Here is a 15,715-nt window from a genome sequence, read left to right on the forward strand (position 1 = left end):
CCCACCCCCAGCCCCCTCCAGTTACAGTGAACTTTACTGAAGAGGTGGAGACAGCTGACAGAGCCCAACCAGCACTCAGCCAGCTCCAGAAAAGAGTGAGTGGCTCCCACAATCTGTACTGGAGGCCCCCCCCACTGTCTCCACAGGGTGACCGTGGGTGCTAACTGATGGTGCGGGATGAAGTGCAAACTGAGTGGGGTGCTTGTGTCTGTGGGGGGTTGCAGCTATCTGCCCAGGCTAGGCTCTGCCTCCTGCTCGGACAGAGACACAGGTGGTTGGGAAACTGGCCCTGGGGGCTGCGGCATTGGTGGTGCAACATGGGTGGGTGGCAGTGGTACCCCGAATAAGATGGCCCCAGTAAAGGGGCTACCCCCAGAGTGACAGGTGGGGACGGAGGACCAGGTACTAGATTCAGCAGGTCTGTGGGCTGCCCAGGCGGTGCACGGAGTGAGGTGACCACTATGACTCGTGCAATTAGAGATGGTGCTGCTTAAGGACCTCCCTCTCCAAAAAGTGGTTCTGACGACCAAGGGAGCAGCTGCGACAGACCAGGGCCTAGAAGCTCACACTGTGATGATCTTGGTGGCTATACAGGACACCAAAAAGGCTTCGGAGTCCAGGATCAATGCCATAGCCTTGGACTTCGGGCTCCTCCAGACAAATCATATGAATCTGGTGGACAGTGAAGGAGAGTGAGTCCATACTGACCCAGTTGAAGCCTATGGTTCCAGACAGGATAACCAGATTTGCACCATGCAGCAAATCATTGACCAGCAGCAGAAGGGTGGGCAATGCAGAGGGAAGGTCCACACTTAATAATATCCAACTGGTGGGGTTCCAAGAACATTCGGAAGGCTCTAGTGCCAAATTATACATGGAGGAGTGGATGCTGTCTGTGGTATTGGGGAGGATGCCTCCACCATGTTTACAGTGGAAATGGCACACAGGGTGCCAGGCAGGCTGCCAGCACTGAGAGCACCACCTAGGCCAATCATAGCCAGACAGGGGCAGGCACCAGATCCTGCAAGTGACACGCGGCCACAGCCCTTGGCAACTTGACAGTGAATTGGTGAGCATATACCCAGATTACACTACTGCTGTTCAGAGGCTGAAAGAAACCTTCAGATCAGTCAAATGTCAGTTGCAGAAACTCAACCTCAAGTATGCATTGTTTTTCCTGGAAATCTGCGGGTGATGACGTGGAAGGGTTCCATTTCTTTGGAGCAGCAGCCCAAGCTTGGGCTTGGATTTGGCTGGAAGCACCAGGACACCCTCTACCGATGTTTGGGAGAGGGACCGGCTGCCGGGGTGGAAATCAGAGTGTAAACCCTGCAGGTGGCTGACCGCAGCCCCTACGTCAGATCAAGCTAAGACTGAGAGGGTCAAAGTCATAGCTATACAACACCATTGATCCTCAAACAGCTGGGCAACACTGGCTGCAGACTCAGAGGACTCGTCAGATGACTCCACAATTTTGTGCATGGATCCAGAGGAGGAAGCCCTTCCAGTAGTCACCAGAATGACAGCTGACGCAACAGGTTGGGCCACTCGTGGTCTGTGAGTGGGGCTCTGGTCCAATGTGACCATGACTGACCCAAAGAGGACTGGGCCTCTGAGGGCTGCCAGATTATTGTTTAAGCAGCAATTGCAGAGTTCTCCATCATGGTAGGTATAAGTTGCTGGTGCATGTGGGATTCTTTACAGGCTCTAACGGAGTGGGAATGCTGGTCTGTAAATCCATTATCCATACATGGTCAGGTGAGATGGGGTGTCGAGCTGCCATGAGTGGGTTTTGGAATGGGAAAACCCTGTCACTGGCATCTTGGTTCTGTCCCTGAGGGCTAAGGGCTGGGCAATTTAAGGAAGTGGGTCTCAAAGAATCCAGAGGCCCTGCTACTCACTGGGGGAGACTTCAATGTAACACTACCGGGAAACCTGGATAGGGTAACAGTGTCAGGTGACTGACCCAGGGTGGATACGCATCTGGCCTCCTTCCTAGAGGCACGGGGGATAGCAGACCCTTTCATCTGGGGACGCAGCAATATTCCTGCACCTCTAGTAACATGCGTTCACAGTCCAGGTTGGGCTATTTTTTAGTGCCCTACTGCCAGCCAGGTAGATTCTGCGACACTTGCTTGTTGCTGTGTGGTATACAGGACCACTCACTGGTGGTTACTCATCTCCTGTTTGTACCCCAGGGTCGAGGGCAGAATGGAAACTTGATCCCTGGGAGTAGACAAACTAGAACAGTAGGAAGAGGTTGACTACCTCTATTGTCAAGTATCACTGACACATTAGCAGCAGCAGGACAAGGTCCCCCAGAACACAGAACAGTGTAGTACGGGCAGTTATTGTGCATGCGTCTCTCTTGTAACATGGAGGTGTGAGACAGTCAACATCAGTGCAAGCTTCATTCACACAGAGAACATGTACCACGGAGGGAGGCCTGCAAAAGTGTCATGTGAAAACAACTTATCACACATACGATAGGCGGTGTAGAGTTTGCTTTGAGTCGAAACCGACCTGTTGCAAAGTGGAATATGTGGTCATCCCTCCCCTAGTTTGGCCCAGAGAATCGAGGGGACCAGGGAGGGTTACATCTCTACTTCTGGACATTGCAATTGCAAGTGGAAAAGGATTGGGCCTTCTCCACGTAGCAGGATGTCCCTGATGGGAGGCAGGTGAGCAATGGACCCGGGGAGCTACATCAGGCACCTGTATGGGCATAACAAGAGGGCGCCACTGAATACTCCAATGGCAGCAGTAATTAACACATTGCATCAGGTGACCTGGTTTATAGGATGGAAGGGAAAGCTTACACTGGAGACACCCCAGTGGAAGTCAGAGGTATTCCGGGGGCTCAGGGAGAAAGAGGGGTTTAAATAAATGGGACCTGCTTGGTATCTCTAAGGAGGGCGACGTGTGGTGGAATTGCAAGATGATATCTTTCACTGACCTGCAAGAGCAATATGAATTGACAGGGAACCAGTTTCTTCAATTCCAGAAACTGAGGCACTTACTGCTAAAACACAGAGTTGTTACAGGGGGTGCCTGATGAGACAACCCTGGAGTACAGGGTGGTGGAAAACCCCCGATTAAGCATGCTGTATCCTGAATATATTCTACATAATACTCCCCCCCCACTGAGTAGCGTAAGGGATAAATAGGACAAACTGGAGACTGATGATTGGGGTGTGGCCTGCCACTACCTGTGCAAAGTGGCAATACAGGAGGTGTTCCATATAATCTAGCTGAAGATTCTCCATAGAACATACATAACTAGGACCCGGCTCTATCTGATGGGTAGGACAGATAATGACCTTTGCCAGCAGGGTTGCCACCAGAGAGGAACTTTGGTACACATGTTTTGGGACTGCCCTAAGATCCAGTTTTTGGATGGCGGTGTGTTGTAGGCTGTCAGAGGTCATGGACTTCTCCTTTGAACTCACACCTCAACTAGTGACTTTGGGCATTTTGGAGGAACTAACAGACCGCTGTACACTTCTGTTTTGTAATGTAGCTTTGATGGTAGCATGTTGCAATGTGATTAGACATTACAAGTGTGCCAATATTCCAACGCTGTGCACATAGGAAACAAACCGGGACTGATATATGAGGGCCAAAAGACTGGTATATCAGGTACAAGGGTGCCCAAGAACATTTGAGAAGATATGGGGTCCTTGGAGGGCTGAGGAGGATGTCAACCCCTGAAGACAGATGGCAGGCCTGGGGAATAAACAGTAGAGGGGTGTCAGGGTCTCCCAGGGACTCGTATGTAGCTTTTTTATGTTGGGTGGTGGTGCGAGGGCTGGTGAACCTATCACCAGTGAATAATTGTGTGGAATCTGTTAATGTAACTGATGCCTCTGAACCGTAATGCCTTCAACACCTGGTGATAGTTACTTTGTTCTACGCCTTGTGCTGAAAATCAATAAAACGTATTGCAATAAAAAAGAAAAGCAATCTTTTTCACATTCCTTTAGCTATGAAACTATGAACATTACCACTGCTTTCAAGAAAGACTGCAACAAAGCACTGACTTGTGATATCTCCTTAGTTCCGCGTAAGGCCTGTGGAACAAGAGTATATGTCAATCACACCTTGCCTGATCTTGTCTCTTAATAATCCTGTTTGATAAACATTATACAGGTGTAAAATGTTGGTCCATATAACAGACGTGAGTAAGTGGTTGTGGCAAAAACGGAACTCTCTCTCCTCAATGAATGTCGAAATGAGATTAAGAAAATTTTAAATGTTTTGGGGATAAAGGGTTCCTTTCACTGGAATCAGTGAACCACACTCACCTCATTAAAACTGTTTCATAAGGGCTTTCAATAGACAACTCATTTCCTGCTCCTTATTCTTCCCTTTTACTGGAATCACATTCACACACCCTCCCCATCACAGCTCAATGTCATACAAAGGGTGATTAGACTTCCCACCTATTCACTTGGCAATGTCCCTTTGTGCGCTTGTAAAGTGTTGTGATATCTCATCAGTACAAGGCTCAGCATCTGCTTTTAATGTCTAGACATGGAAAGTGTGGTTAGATCTCAGAGTCTAACCTTTAGATAAAGCAATTTATAAGTCATATGCAAAGTTCTCAGATCTCCCTAAAAACTTCCTGATGCACCTCTTTTATTAACAGGTACAATGGCTAGACCCCCACATTCACATGGCCAGAGGTAGATGTAGCAAGGGTAAGCAGACATCTGCCATTCTTCATAGGCTTGCATTGTGTGGTCATATCTCCTGTCATTCTCAGCTGCAGGCAAAGCCACTTGATAGACTTGTACATGCTGATTAGATCGTGCCACGTCCCAGGTCACAATCTTTAGATCTGAACAAAGTGAAAAGATCCATCCTCATTCCTAGTTCACAATATAATTTGACGTGCAAAATGTGATCAGTGTCTCCCCAAGTCCCAGCAGGCAATTTGGAAGTCATAAACTGGGCTCTCAGATCTCTACCAGTTGTGATTCAGCATTTTTATATGTATGTGATTAGATCCCAAACCTTTGACACCATTAAGACGTGAGAAGGGTAGTCAGAGTTCCCAGTAGTTGGGGCCTTTTCACAGATTTGTACAACAGCATAATCATATTTCTCTCAGTTCCATACCATCACTGAGTTATATAAAGCGTCTGACCATGTGCTTAGTCTCCCACAGTGTCTTACTCACTTGTAAGACATATTATACACTTGTGCAAGGAATCAGTCCCATCTTCTTTTAGGGCATTGCTTGGAATTGAACACTGTGATCAGAGTTACCCATGCAGCCAGCTCTTGCTAACACTAGGTAAGGGAGAAAATATATCCTCCTAATTCTAGTGCTTAAAGTGGCCTCTTGATGGGCATATATGGAGTTGCATGACCTCCCAGCATCTTCGAGAGTCCTGGAAGCACTGATCAGATTTGTGTCCTGTCATAGTGCCTGAGAAGTTTATTTGATGCATAGTTAGCTGGTTTTTCTTTGGTCCTAGTTCTCAGTAGGGTTTTGTGATGCACCTGTATAGGGTGAAAGGAACTCCTCATTCCTAACTCTCATTAATGACCCTAGATAAACTACTGCAGAGTGATCAGATATCCATCACACTCAATAAGGATCCTTTATTCATGTGAAGACAGTGATCAGACCTCCGTCTGCTCCATCTTTCAATAAGACTGCTGTTGTCAGTGTCAAGATCTCCCTTGATCCCCTCACTTGTTAAAGCTCCTTTAGACACTTGTTTATTGGAGATCAGGTGACAGTCAGTCCAACAGTCAAAGACTCTTTGACACACACTTGTCGATTTATCTGACATCTAATATTTAGATCCTGATGATACTGGATACACTTTTGTACATAAAGATCAAATCTTACCTCATAACCATATTCTATGCATGCTTTTTGACATATGTGAAGAAAGTAAGAAGATTCCCTCTATATCCTAGTACCTGATAAGGACATTTTACATGTTGGCATAGGATAACCTAATGTCCTGTCAGCCCCACTGAGGAACAGGGCAGTTTCCTAGTCCATACTAAGGACATATTAATAGACTTGAGTAGAGCAGATGATCATCCCTCAGTAAGAATTTACAAAACATTCTAGAATAAATGTGCACTGTATCAAAAGATGGCCTATGTCGCATATTCCTCAAGAACTCCTTTTCAGAATTCAATACCTGTATTATTTTCAGGTAACACCTTGCCCGTTCAGTACAGTGAGATTTCACTAAGATGACTACATTTGACAATATTCAACTTTATTGGGGGAAGAATTCTTGGACAGACCTTTTGTTCCTTGGATTAATGAGCATAATCTCTTCGTACTACTCAATCAATGAAACTGGTCAGAGTGAAGAGAAGTTCCTTGGCGGATAGCAGAGTACATAGGGAAATATGACTGGTCATCTTGTGTGAAGACTCATTCATGATTCAGCCGGATGGCAGGGACGGAATAACCGACTCTCTTCATCTTAATGAACGCGACCTTCTTCTCATAGTAAGCAGCTTCATTGATAAATGCAGGGTACATAGTCACATCTCCATCATACAATACCTCATGTCCATTCAGCATCTGAAAAAGAGGATCCCCTGGGTTCACAGGAAGATAATCCTTATCCTAAAAGTGGAGAAAGGAGAGTTTAAATGTGAGATTGTTTAAAATAAATTAGTACTCAAGACAGATCTTACTCTCAGGTCTTGCTGGTTGTGGTCTCATAGGTCAAATACACAAAGCTTTCTTGGTTTTTGAAGAAAGGTTTTTCATTTAAAAACAGGTGAACTACAAAATAGAAATCTGCAGTACATGCTCCACCAGACACACAAACCAATGCAACATGTGCAGAACCACCACTGACAACCCTTATGTACTCAGGCACAGTGCGGGCGTTAGGAACACACACTTCTCTTACAAATTACATACAACACAAGCTGCACAAAAAGCATGCAAACTTCCCGCAATAGGCTAGAACAGGTACAGTATATGTAATCCTCCTAATAAGACCATGGCCACAGTGCAGGCAGCAGTACTGCAGTTTCCCCTCATACCAACAGAGCACGTACTGCACAGACAGCAGCAGCCTACAAACAAGAAGTACGCAGAGGTACCAAGTGTGCATGCTTCACTCACAAACAAAGAAAACTTACAGCACAGGCAGCAGAACTGAAAATGTCCCTCCTCCAAGGGCAGGAATAACACAGGTAGCATCAGTACAAAAACACACACAAAACAAAAGCAGCAATGTCAGCAACATAGAAAGCTCCCCTCCCACACTCACAACAGACATATCAGCATTAGCAGTGAAAATGACCACTTCAAACACAAACAGAGTAGGGAAAGAACAGGTAGCTGTAGTGCCTGCTCCCTCTTGTGCACATGCACACCTGTGCACACACACGCACCAAGTACAACACTGAAAAGTTTAAACTCTCCCAAATTACAGAACAAAGGTACAATATGGGTACGTACAATGCAAGCTCCTCATACACTCAGAAAAAAGGCCTGACCTTGATGCAGCGCAAATGTAGGCAGAAGTGCGCGCGTTTCCCAGCCACACAAAACTAATGCAACTCTAATAACATTAATACAAGTATCACTGACACACTAGCAGCAGCAGGACAAGGTCCCCCAGAACACAGAACAGTGTAGTACGAGCAGTTATAGTGCATGCGTCTCTCATGTAACCTAGAGGTGTGAGAGAGTCAACATCAGTGCAAGCTTCATTCACACAGAGAATATGTACAGCGGGACGAAGTCAGTACTGCATGGTCCCCAGTACATGGAACAGTGTAGTACAGGCAGTTCTTATGTGCGTCTCTCATGTAAAATACAGGTACAACAGACTCACTAGCAGTGCAAGCTTCCATCACACACAGAGAAGGCACAGCAGGGGGTCCAGCAGTGGAGGGTCCCCAGAACACAGAACATTGTAGTACATGCAGTTATAGTGTTTGTGTCTCTCATGTAACATACAGGTGCAAGAGATTCGCCAAAGTGCAAGCTTCCATCACACATAGAGCAGGCACAGCAATGGGAGCAGCGGGGCAGGGTCCCCAGAACACAGAACAATGTAGTACAGGCAGTAATAGTGCTTGCGTCTCTCATGTAATATACAGGTGCAAGAGATTCACCAAAGTGCAAGCTTCCATCGCACACAGAGTAGGTGCAGAAAGGGGAGCTGCTGTGCAAGATCCTCCAAACCGAGAAAAGTGCAGTACAGATAGTTATAGCGCATACTTCTCACATGTAGCATACAGATGAAACAGATTTACTATCACTGCATGCTTCATTCAACCACAGAACAGGTACAGCGGGGGTGGGGGCTAACAGCAGTGCAAGGTCCCCCAGAACACAGAACAGAGTAGTACAGGCAATTATAATGCATACATATCTGGTGTAACATACAGGTGCCACAGATTGACCATCAATGCAAGCTTCCATCACACACACAACAGGTACAGCAAAGGAACAGCACTGCAAGGTCCCCAGAACGCAGAACAGTGTAGTACGGGTAATTACTGTACATGTGTCTCTCATATAACATACAGGTTCAGCAGATTAACCATTAGTGCAAGCTTTCATCACACACGCAGCAGGTACAGCAGGGGGAGGCGCAGTGCAGGATGCCCAGAACAGTGTACTACAAGCAATTATAGAGCATACATCTCTCTCTCATGTAACATACAGGTGCAACAGATTCACCATCAATGCAAGCTTTCATCACACACGCAACAGGTACAGCAGAGGAACAGCAGTGCAAGGTCCCCAGAACAGTATAGTACGGGTAGTTACTGTGCATGCATCTCTCATGTAACAGATAGTTTAGGCCAGTGAAGCTTCATTCACACACAGAACAGGTACATCGGGGGACAGCAGTGTGAGGTCCTCCAGAACACAGAACAGTAAAGTACAGGCAGTTATAGTGCACGTGTCTCTCATGTAACACGTAGGTGCAACAGACTCGCCATCAGTGCAAGCTTCCATCACACACGGCAGGTACAGCAGGGGGAGCAACAGTGCAGGAACCATAGAACACAGAACAGTGTAGTACGGGCAGTTATAGTGCATGCGTCTCTCATGTAACCTACAGATGTAAGAGAGTCAACATCAGTGCAAGCTTCATTCACACACAGAACAGGTACAGCACAGGCAGCAGCAGTGCAAGGTGGCCCAGAACACAGAACATTGTAGTACGGGCAGTTACAGTGCATGCGTTTCTCATGTAACATACAGGTGCAACAGACTCACTAGCAGTGCAAGCTTCCATCACACACAGAGCCAGCACAGCAATGGGAACAGCGGGGTAGAGTCCCCAGAACACAGAAAACTGTAGTAGATGCAGTTATAGTGCTTGCGTCTCTCATGTAACATACAGATGCCACAGATTCGCCACCAGTGAAAGCTTCCATCATACACAGAATGGGTACAGCAGGGAGACAGCAGTGCAAGGTCCTCCAAGCACAGAACAGTGTAGTACGGGCAGTTATAGTGCATACATCTCACATGTAATATACAGGGGCAACAGATTCACTAGCAGTCCAAGCTTCCATCCCACACAGAGCAGGCACAGCAGGGAGACAGCTGTGCAAGGTCCCCCAGAACACAGAATAGTATAGTACAGGCAGTTATAGTGCCTATGTCTCTCATGTAACATGCAGGTGCAAGAGATTCGCCGTCAGTGCAAGCTTCCATCACACGCAGAGCAGGTATAGCAGGGGGAGCAGAGGTGCAGGGTCCTTACACCACAGAACAGTGTAGTACGGGCAGTTATAGTGCATACATCTCACATGTAATATACAGGGGAAACAGACTCACTAGCAGTGCAAGCTTCCATCCCACACAGAGCAGGCACAGCAGGGGGAGCAGCAGTGCAGGATGCCCAGAACAGTGTACTACAAGCAATTATAGAGCATACATCTCTCTCTCATGTAACATACAGGTGCAACAGATTCACCATCAATGCAAGCTTCCATCACACACACAACAGGTACAGCAGAGGAACAGCACTGCAAGGTCCCCAGAACAGTATAGTACGGGTAGTTACTGTGCATGCATCTCTCATGTAACAGATAGTTTAAGTCAGTGAAGCTTCATTTACACACAGAACAGGTACATAAGGGGACAGCAATGCAAGGTCCTCCAGAATACAGAACAGTAAAGTACAGGCAGTTATACTGCATGTGTCTCTCATGTAACATGCAGGTGCAACAGACTCGCCATCAGTGCAAGCTTCCATCACATGCAGAGCAAGCACAGCAGGGGGAGCAGCAGTGCAGGATCCCCAGAACACAGAACAGTATTGCACAGGCAGTTATAGTGCTTGTGTCTCTCATGTAACATGCAGGTGGAACAGATTCGCCATCAGTGCAAGCTTCCATCACACGCAGAGCAGGTACAGAGGGGGAGCAGCAGTGCAGGATCCCCAGCACCGCAAGCCTCCTTAACAAAAAGGTACAACACACAGGATTCATCCAAGCTTTCCTCAAACACAATCCACAGGGACAAAAGAGTCACAGGCAGCGCAGGCTTCAGCTATACATCTAATAGACACAGGCCTGGCAGCAGGAGTGCGAGCTCCACTTGAAAATAAACAACTGCACGTGGAATAAATAGATCTGTGTGGCAGCTTTAAAAAAAACAGCGCAAACTGATCATACGGTCGTACATGAAAACAATAGTTTATACTGAAATTGACAATTTGTGACTGCACATTATCTTACGTTCTTGAAATGAATAAACAACGAACGAAAAGATAGTTACTGCACATTTTCCACAGTCCTGCACATTCCCATCTACCCCTCCTCTTTCCCCTCAATCCCTTGGGTTCTCCCTTCTGTGTTCCTACTCTCCATTCTTTGTTACTGTCGTCTCTCCTCCGTTTCTGCTTGTGTCTTGTCTCTCAATTCTATGATTTGAACTCTCTTCCTATTCCCTGCCCTCTCTTCTCTCCTCTGCTCCTGTATCTTTTCTCTCCCTCCTCTATGCTCTGATCTCTCTTTTGTGCCTATCCCTCTCTCCTCTGTGCCTGCTCTTGCTGCTGGGTCCTTTCTCTCTTTCTATGCCCTGATCTCCCTTATATGTCCCTGCTTTCTCAGTCACTCCCAGTCTCTTCCCTCTTTGCTGACTCTTCCACCCCTGCACTTGCATAATCTTTCTCTTTTCCTGTCTCTCGCCTGCCCCCTTTCCTCCCCTACCCCATACTCTTTGCCGTGTCTGATCTCTGACATCGGAGTCCTGTGCTCTGTTTTGCTTCTTCTGCTTGGTCACCTGCTCTCTCTGCTCACTGCTCCCTGCTCTGCTCTTCTGCCCTCCTATTGACTACCAATTTTTAGGTCGCAGCCGAACGGTTGTCAGGTTTGCTAAAGACATCTTGGGGACGTTTGCCTTTAAAATAGCAGTTTTCTTTTTTAGGAAACATACTGCCCCCAAACATTAGTTTGTAATTTTCAATTACCCATAGATACAAATACCTCACAGAGACAGATTCTGCTTCAAATGGCCAGGTATTGTGCTCAGAATCACAGTTTTCAGACATTTGCCTTAGGTTGTTGTAGTCCCTTCCATCTTCTTTAAGGGTTTCTCCCACTCCCCTGATTTTCTCACAAGAGCAGAATACTTTTCTTTTTTAAACATATTTGTTATAAGTGTTTAAGTTCGTCGTTACAGCTGCTTAGTTATTTTGAAGTTCTTGTGCTTTATGTTGTTTTAGGTTGCATGTATGTTTCTTCTCATTGCTGCACAGCGTTCCACTAGCCAATCTGGCCAGGTTTCCGCCTTGTGAAATCTTACAATGAAATCCAATGTAAACAAGGTCCTACTGACCTGCAGTTTGGGGTGTATGACCGCCAGCAGGTGTCCAGCAGCATCCCGAGGGTAGTCCACCCTTTCCAGCACTTCGTACGCTTCCATTCCAAAAGCGGGGAACTCTGCGCCTGTCGTGGAGAATGGGACAAGGTGGTGAGGTAGATGCATAGCAAGGGTGGGTGAGGGAGACGCAGAGGCACACTCGACAAAAGGCTGATGAGCCTCAATCAAATGACCTCCAGCTGGATGACCCGGGCGATGTGTTCAATGGACTTGACTTAAATGAAGCATACAAAAGAAAAAGACTCTACTTTTCGAAAGAAGCAAAATGGCGGTCTTGTCCTCTTAAATAGTCAACCTACTCAGGTTAAGGCGCTAGATCCACAGTGTTACCAGTGTTACCTTGGACTGCCATTTCTGTTCAAGTCCCCGGCTCAAAGCACTTGTCCCAGCTGGTTTTTATGCCATTGCCTTTATAATATAAATTTCTTACTACCTTCGTCGATTACTCGTCTGTACCAGGATAATATCCAAAGTTATGTATGTACAAAATGCTTTTATGTCTCATAAGTAACCACCCCCGACACGCCACGCGCAAGCTTCATAATCAGGTCTTCATACTTGCATACAGGTGCAGTGATTCAAGGAGAATCGTGTCTGTGGAGGAGCAGTCTCGTTGTGGTGCTGATCATCTATATTGTCTACTGACAGACTGAGAATCGCAGTTCACTATCTTGCATCCAGGAAACTGCTGAACACCTGTTTTGTTTTCTGGTAGTTACATATATTAGTCTGTTGTCTCTTCTTTTTAAAGAATAAAGACAACTTTGTTTATCTTGCCTATTATCAGGTAGTTAAGTGACACAACACCTCTTAAGAGTTTATGACAACTTTACAAACGTCCTACATACTGCATGGTATTATGAGCTATCGTAGGAACTAAGGGGTCAGGGGCCAGATGTAGGAAGCGTTTTGCATGGCGCAAACTGCAAAAATCGCAGTTTGCGCCATGCAAAACGCGCATCGCAATGCATATTCACATTTTGCGAGTCGGTACCAACTCGCAAAATGGGAATGCGACTCGCAAATAGGAAGGGGTGTTCCCTTCCTACTTGCGACTCGCACCGCGATGCAGAATTGCTTTGTGACTGCGAACGCGGTCGCAAAGCAATTCGCAGTTACCACCAGTGTCACACTGGTGGTAACCCATTTGCAAAAGGGAAGGGGTCCCTATGGGACCCCTTCACCTTTGTGAATGTCGCAATTAATGTTTTTTCAGAGCAGGCAGTGATCCAATGGACCACTGCCTACTCTGAAAAACCGAAACCAAATGGTTTCGTTATTTTTTTGTATTGCAACTCGTAAGGAAAACGGGCTGCAATACAAAAAAAAAAACTGCTTTATTTAAAAAGCAGTCACAGACATGGAGGTCTGCTGTCTCCAGCAGGCCACTAGCCCTGTGAGTGCAGGGAATCTCAATGGGGTCGCAAAATGCGACCCACCTAATTAATATTATTGAGACACCTTTCTGCTTCCGATTCGCAAAATCGGATTTGACTACATCTGGCCCTAGATGTAGTAAAAATCTGGATTGCGATTCGCAAATTGCGAGTCGCAATCCAGAATGTAGGGTGGTGTCCCTGACACCATCTGCGACTCGCAAGGGGGTCGCAAAGGCCCACCTCATTAATATTAATGAGGTGGGTCGCAATTTGCGATCCCCTTGCGAGTGGCGGCACTCACAGGGATGGTGGCCTGCTGGAGACAGCCGACCACCATGTCTGTGACTGCTTTTAAATAAAGCAGTTTTTTTTTTTTTTTTGTAATGCAGCCCGTTTTCCTTAAAGGAAAACGAGATGCATTACAAAACTAAAAAATGAAAAACTTTTTCGTTTCACTTTTTCAGAGCAGGCAGTGGAAAAAAAAAATGTCATGCCATTCACAAAGGGGAAGGGGATACCTGGGGACCCCTTCCCTTTTGCTAATGGGTTACCACCAGTGTGACACTGGTGGTAACTGCGATTGCTTTGCGACCGCGGTCACAAAACAATACAGCATCGCGCTGCGACTCGCAATTAGGAAGGGGAACACCCCTTCCTAATTGCGACTTGCAGTCCCGTTTTGCGAGTCGGTAACCGGGTTACCGACTTGCAAAACGGGGATTGGGCATCGCGATGTGCTTTTTGCACATCATAAACAGCGAAAGTCGCTGTTTGCGACGTGCAAAAAGTTTTGAACATCTTGCCCTAAATTAGCAAAAAGATTGTTCATCCTAAACTACTATAAGTGTAACCTCGAGTTACACCCCTGTATGCTGTCAACATACTATAGTTAAAAGATCACCTGTCTTGATTTTTGGCTTAGTCTCCAGGTGTTTTGGATATTGAACCAGACATCCACTCAGAACCCTGAAACACCTTAGTGAAGAAGAAAATATGTGTATGTCTTGAAGTCACCTCAGATGGAGCTAGGAATATGCAAATAACCAAAATTCAAGACCCTGTGGTTGGGATGGCCCTGGGATTGAAGAGCAGTTCTACTACCAAACGCTGCTCACGAAATGCTGCTTTATAAAGCACCCCAATAAAATGTGATATAAAAAGAACCTATGATTACAGGTTTAACCAATCCAAGGAGTGTGATAACAGATCCCTACATTGGCTATCCACAATTGCATATATAACCTCTTACTTTTGGGTCAGAAATGTGAAGGGGGATGCATGTTAGAAAGTGTTTGTCTCTTACCCTGCTAACCAGTGGAGAATGGTGCATGATGGGAAACAGTGAGTACCTTACCCAACCAATCAATGAAGAGAGAGTACTGATCAGGGCGCCTGAATCAGTCAATATCTATCTAACTGATTGAGAGTGATGAAAATATATTTCAAAATGGACAAGAGGCTGAAAGTACAACATCCCCACATCTTTAGCCAGAGATGCTCAGTGTAAGCATAGGAGTACATTCTGCAATATCGTGCTTGGCTCTCAATCTTGAACTCAAGAACGTAAATACAAGGGAGCCAACTTGAATTGATCAATCAACAGTTTTTTTTAGGATCAAAGTAGTCTAGACTGGTCCGCCTATGAATGGATTTAGACCCTACTCTATCCTGTTTGTTGCAGTACCACGTCTGTAGTGTTGTCCGTGAACACTTGCACTACTTTCCCTTTGAGAAAGGGAAGAAATGATTTCAATGCAAGCCTGATTGCCCGGAGCTCCAGAAGATTGATATGAAGCCCAGACTCCGCCGAAGACCAGAGGCCTCTGATCTCCGCCTCTCTCATGTGGCCGCCCCATCCCAGAAGTGATGCATCCATCACTATGGATAGATCTGGCAGGGGACGGGAGAGGGATCTGCTGTTGACCCAGTGCGGATTCGAAAGCCACCACTGCAGGTCTTTCACAGTCCCCTCCGAGATCTGGACCATGTCGGAGAGATGTCCCTGATGCTGCGCCCACTGGAACTTCAAATCCCACTGCAGAGCCCGCATATGCCATCTGGCATGTGTCACTAGCAGGATGCAGGAAGCCGTGAGGCCCAGCAGCCTCAAAGTCAGTCTTACCGAAACCCAAGACAGAGGCTGAAAGATCGGAACCATAACCTGAATATCTTGGACTCACTTTTCGGGAGGACAGGCCCAAACCTGCACTGTGTCCAGAACAGCTCCAATGAAAGGGAGCGTCTGAGAGAGAGTCAGGTGTGACTTCAGCACGTTTATAGTGAACCCCAGCATGTGCAGGAGGTTCACCATAGTCTGAAGGTGGAAGACGACTTCCTAGGGCGAGTCCGTCTTCAACAGCCAATCGTCGAGGTAGGGGAAGACTGAAATCCCCAACCTGAGTAGATGAGCTGCAACCACCGCCATCACTTACGAGAACACCAGAGGGGCGCTGGTAAGGCCAAAGGGGAGCACAGTAAATCG

General features: G+C 46.5%; 1 protein-coding gene across 1 annotated transcript in view; it reads right to left on the bottom strand.

Annotated features, from left to right (window-relative positions):
* Positions 1–6,227: 6,227 nt before the first annotated feature.
* The window catches only part of LOC138286450 (N-acyl-aromatic-L-amino acid amidohydrolase (carboxylate-forming)-like), a 71,183-nt gene continuing 61,695 nt past the window's right edge, over positions 6,228–15,715 (bottom strand). The window contains exons 7-8 of the mRNA XM_069226722.1: positions 11,810–11,919; positions 6,228–6,607 (exon numbers count right to left, since the gene is read on the bottom strand). Of these exons, the coding sequence (XP_069082823.1) occupies positions 6,410–6,607; positions 11,810–11,919 (308 nt within the window). The 3' untranslated portion in view covers positions 6,228–6,409. The remainder of the gene's footprint in view (positions 6,608–11,809; positions 11,920–15,715) is intronic.

Source organism: Pleurodeles waltl, chromosome 3_2, assembly GCF_031143425.1.
Source record: "Pleurodeles waltl isolate 20211129_DDA chromosome 3_2, aPleWal1.hap1.20221129, whole genome shotgun sequence".
Classification (NCBI taxonomy): Eukaryota; Metazoa; Chordata; class Amphibia; order Caudata; family Salamandridae; genus Pleurodeles; species Pleurodeles waltl.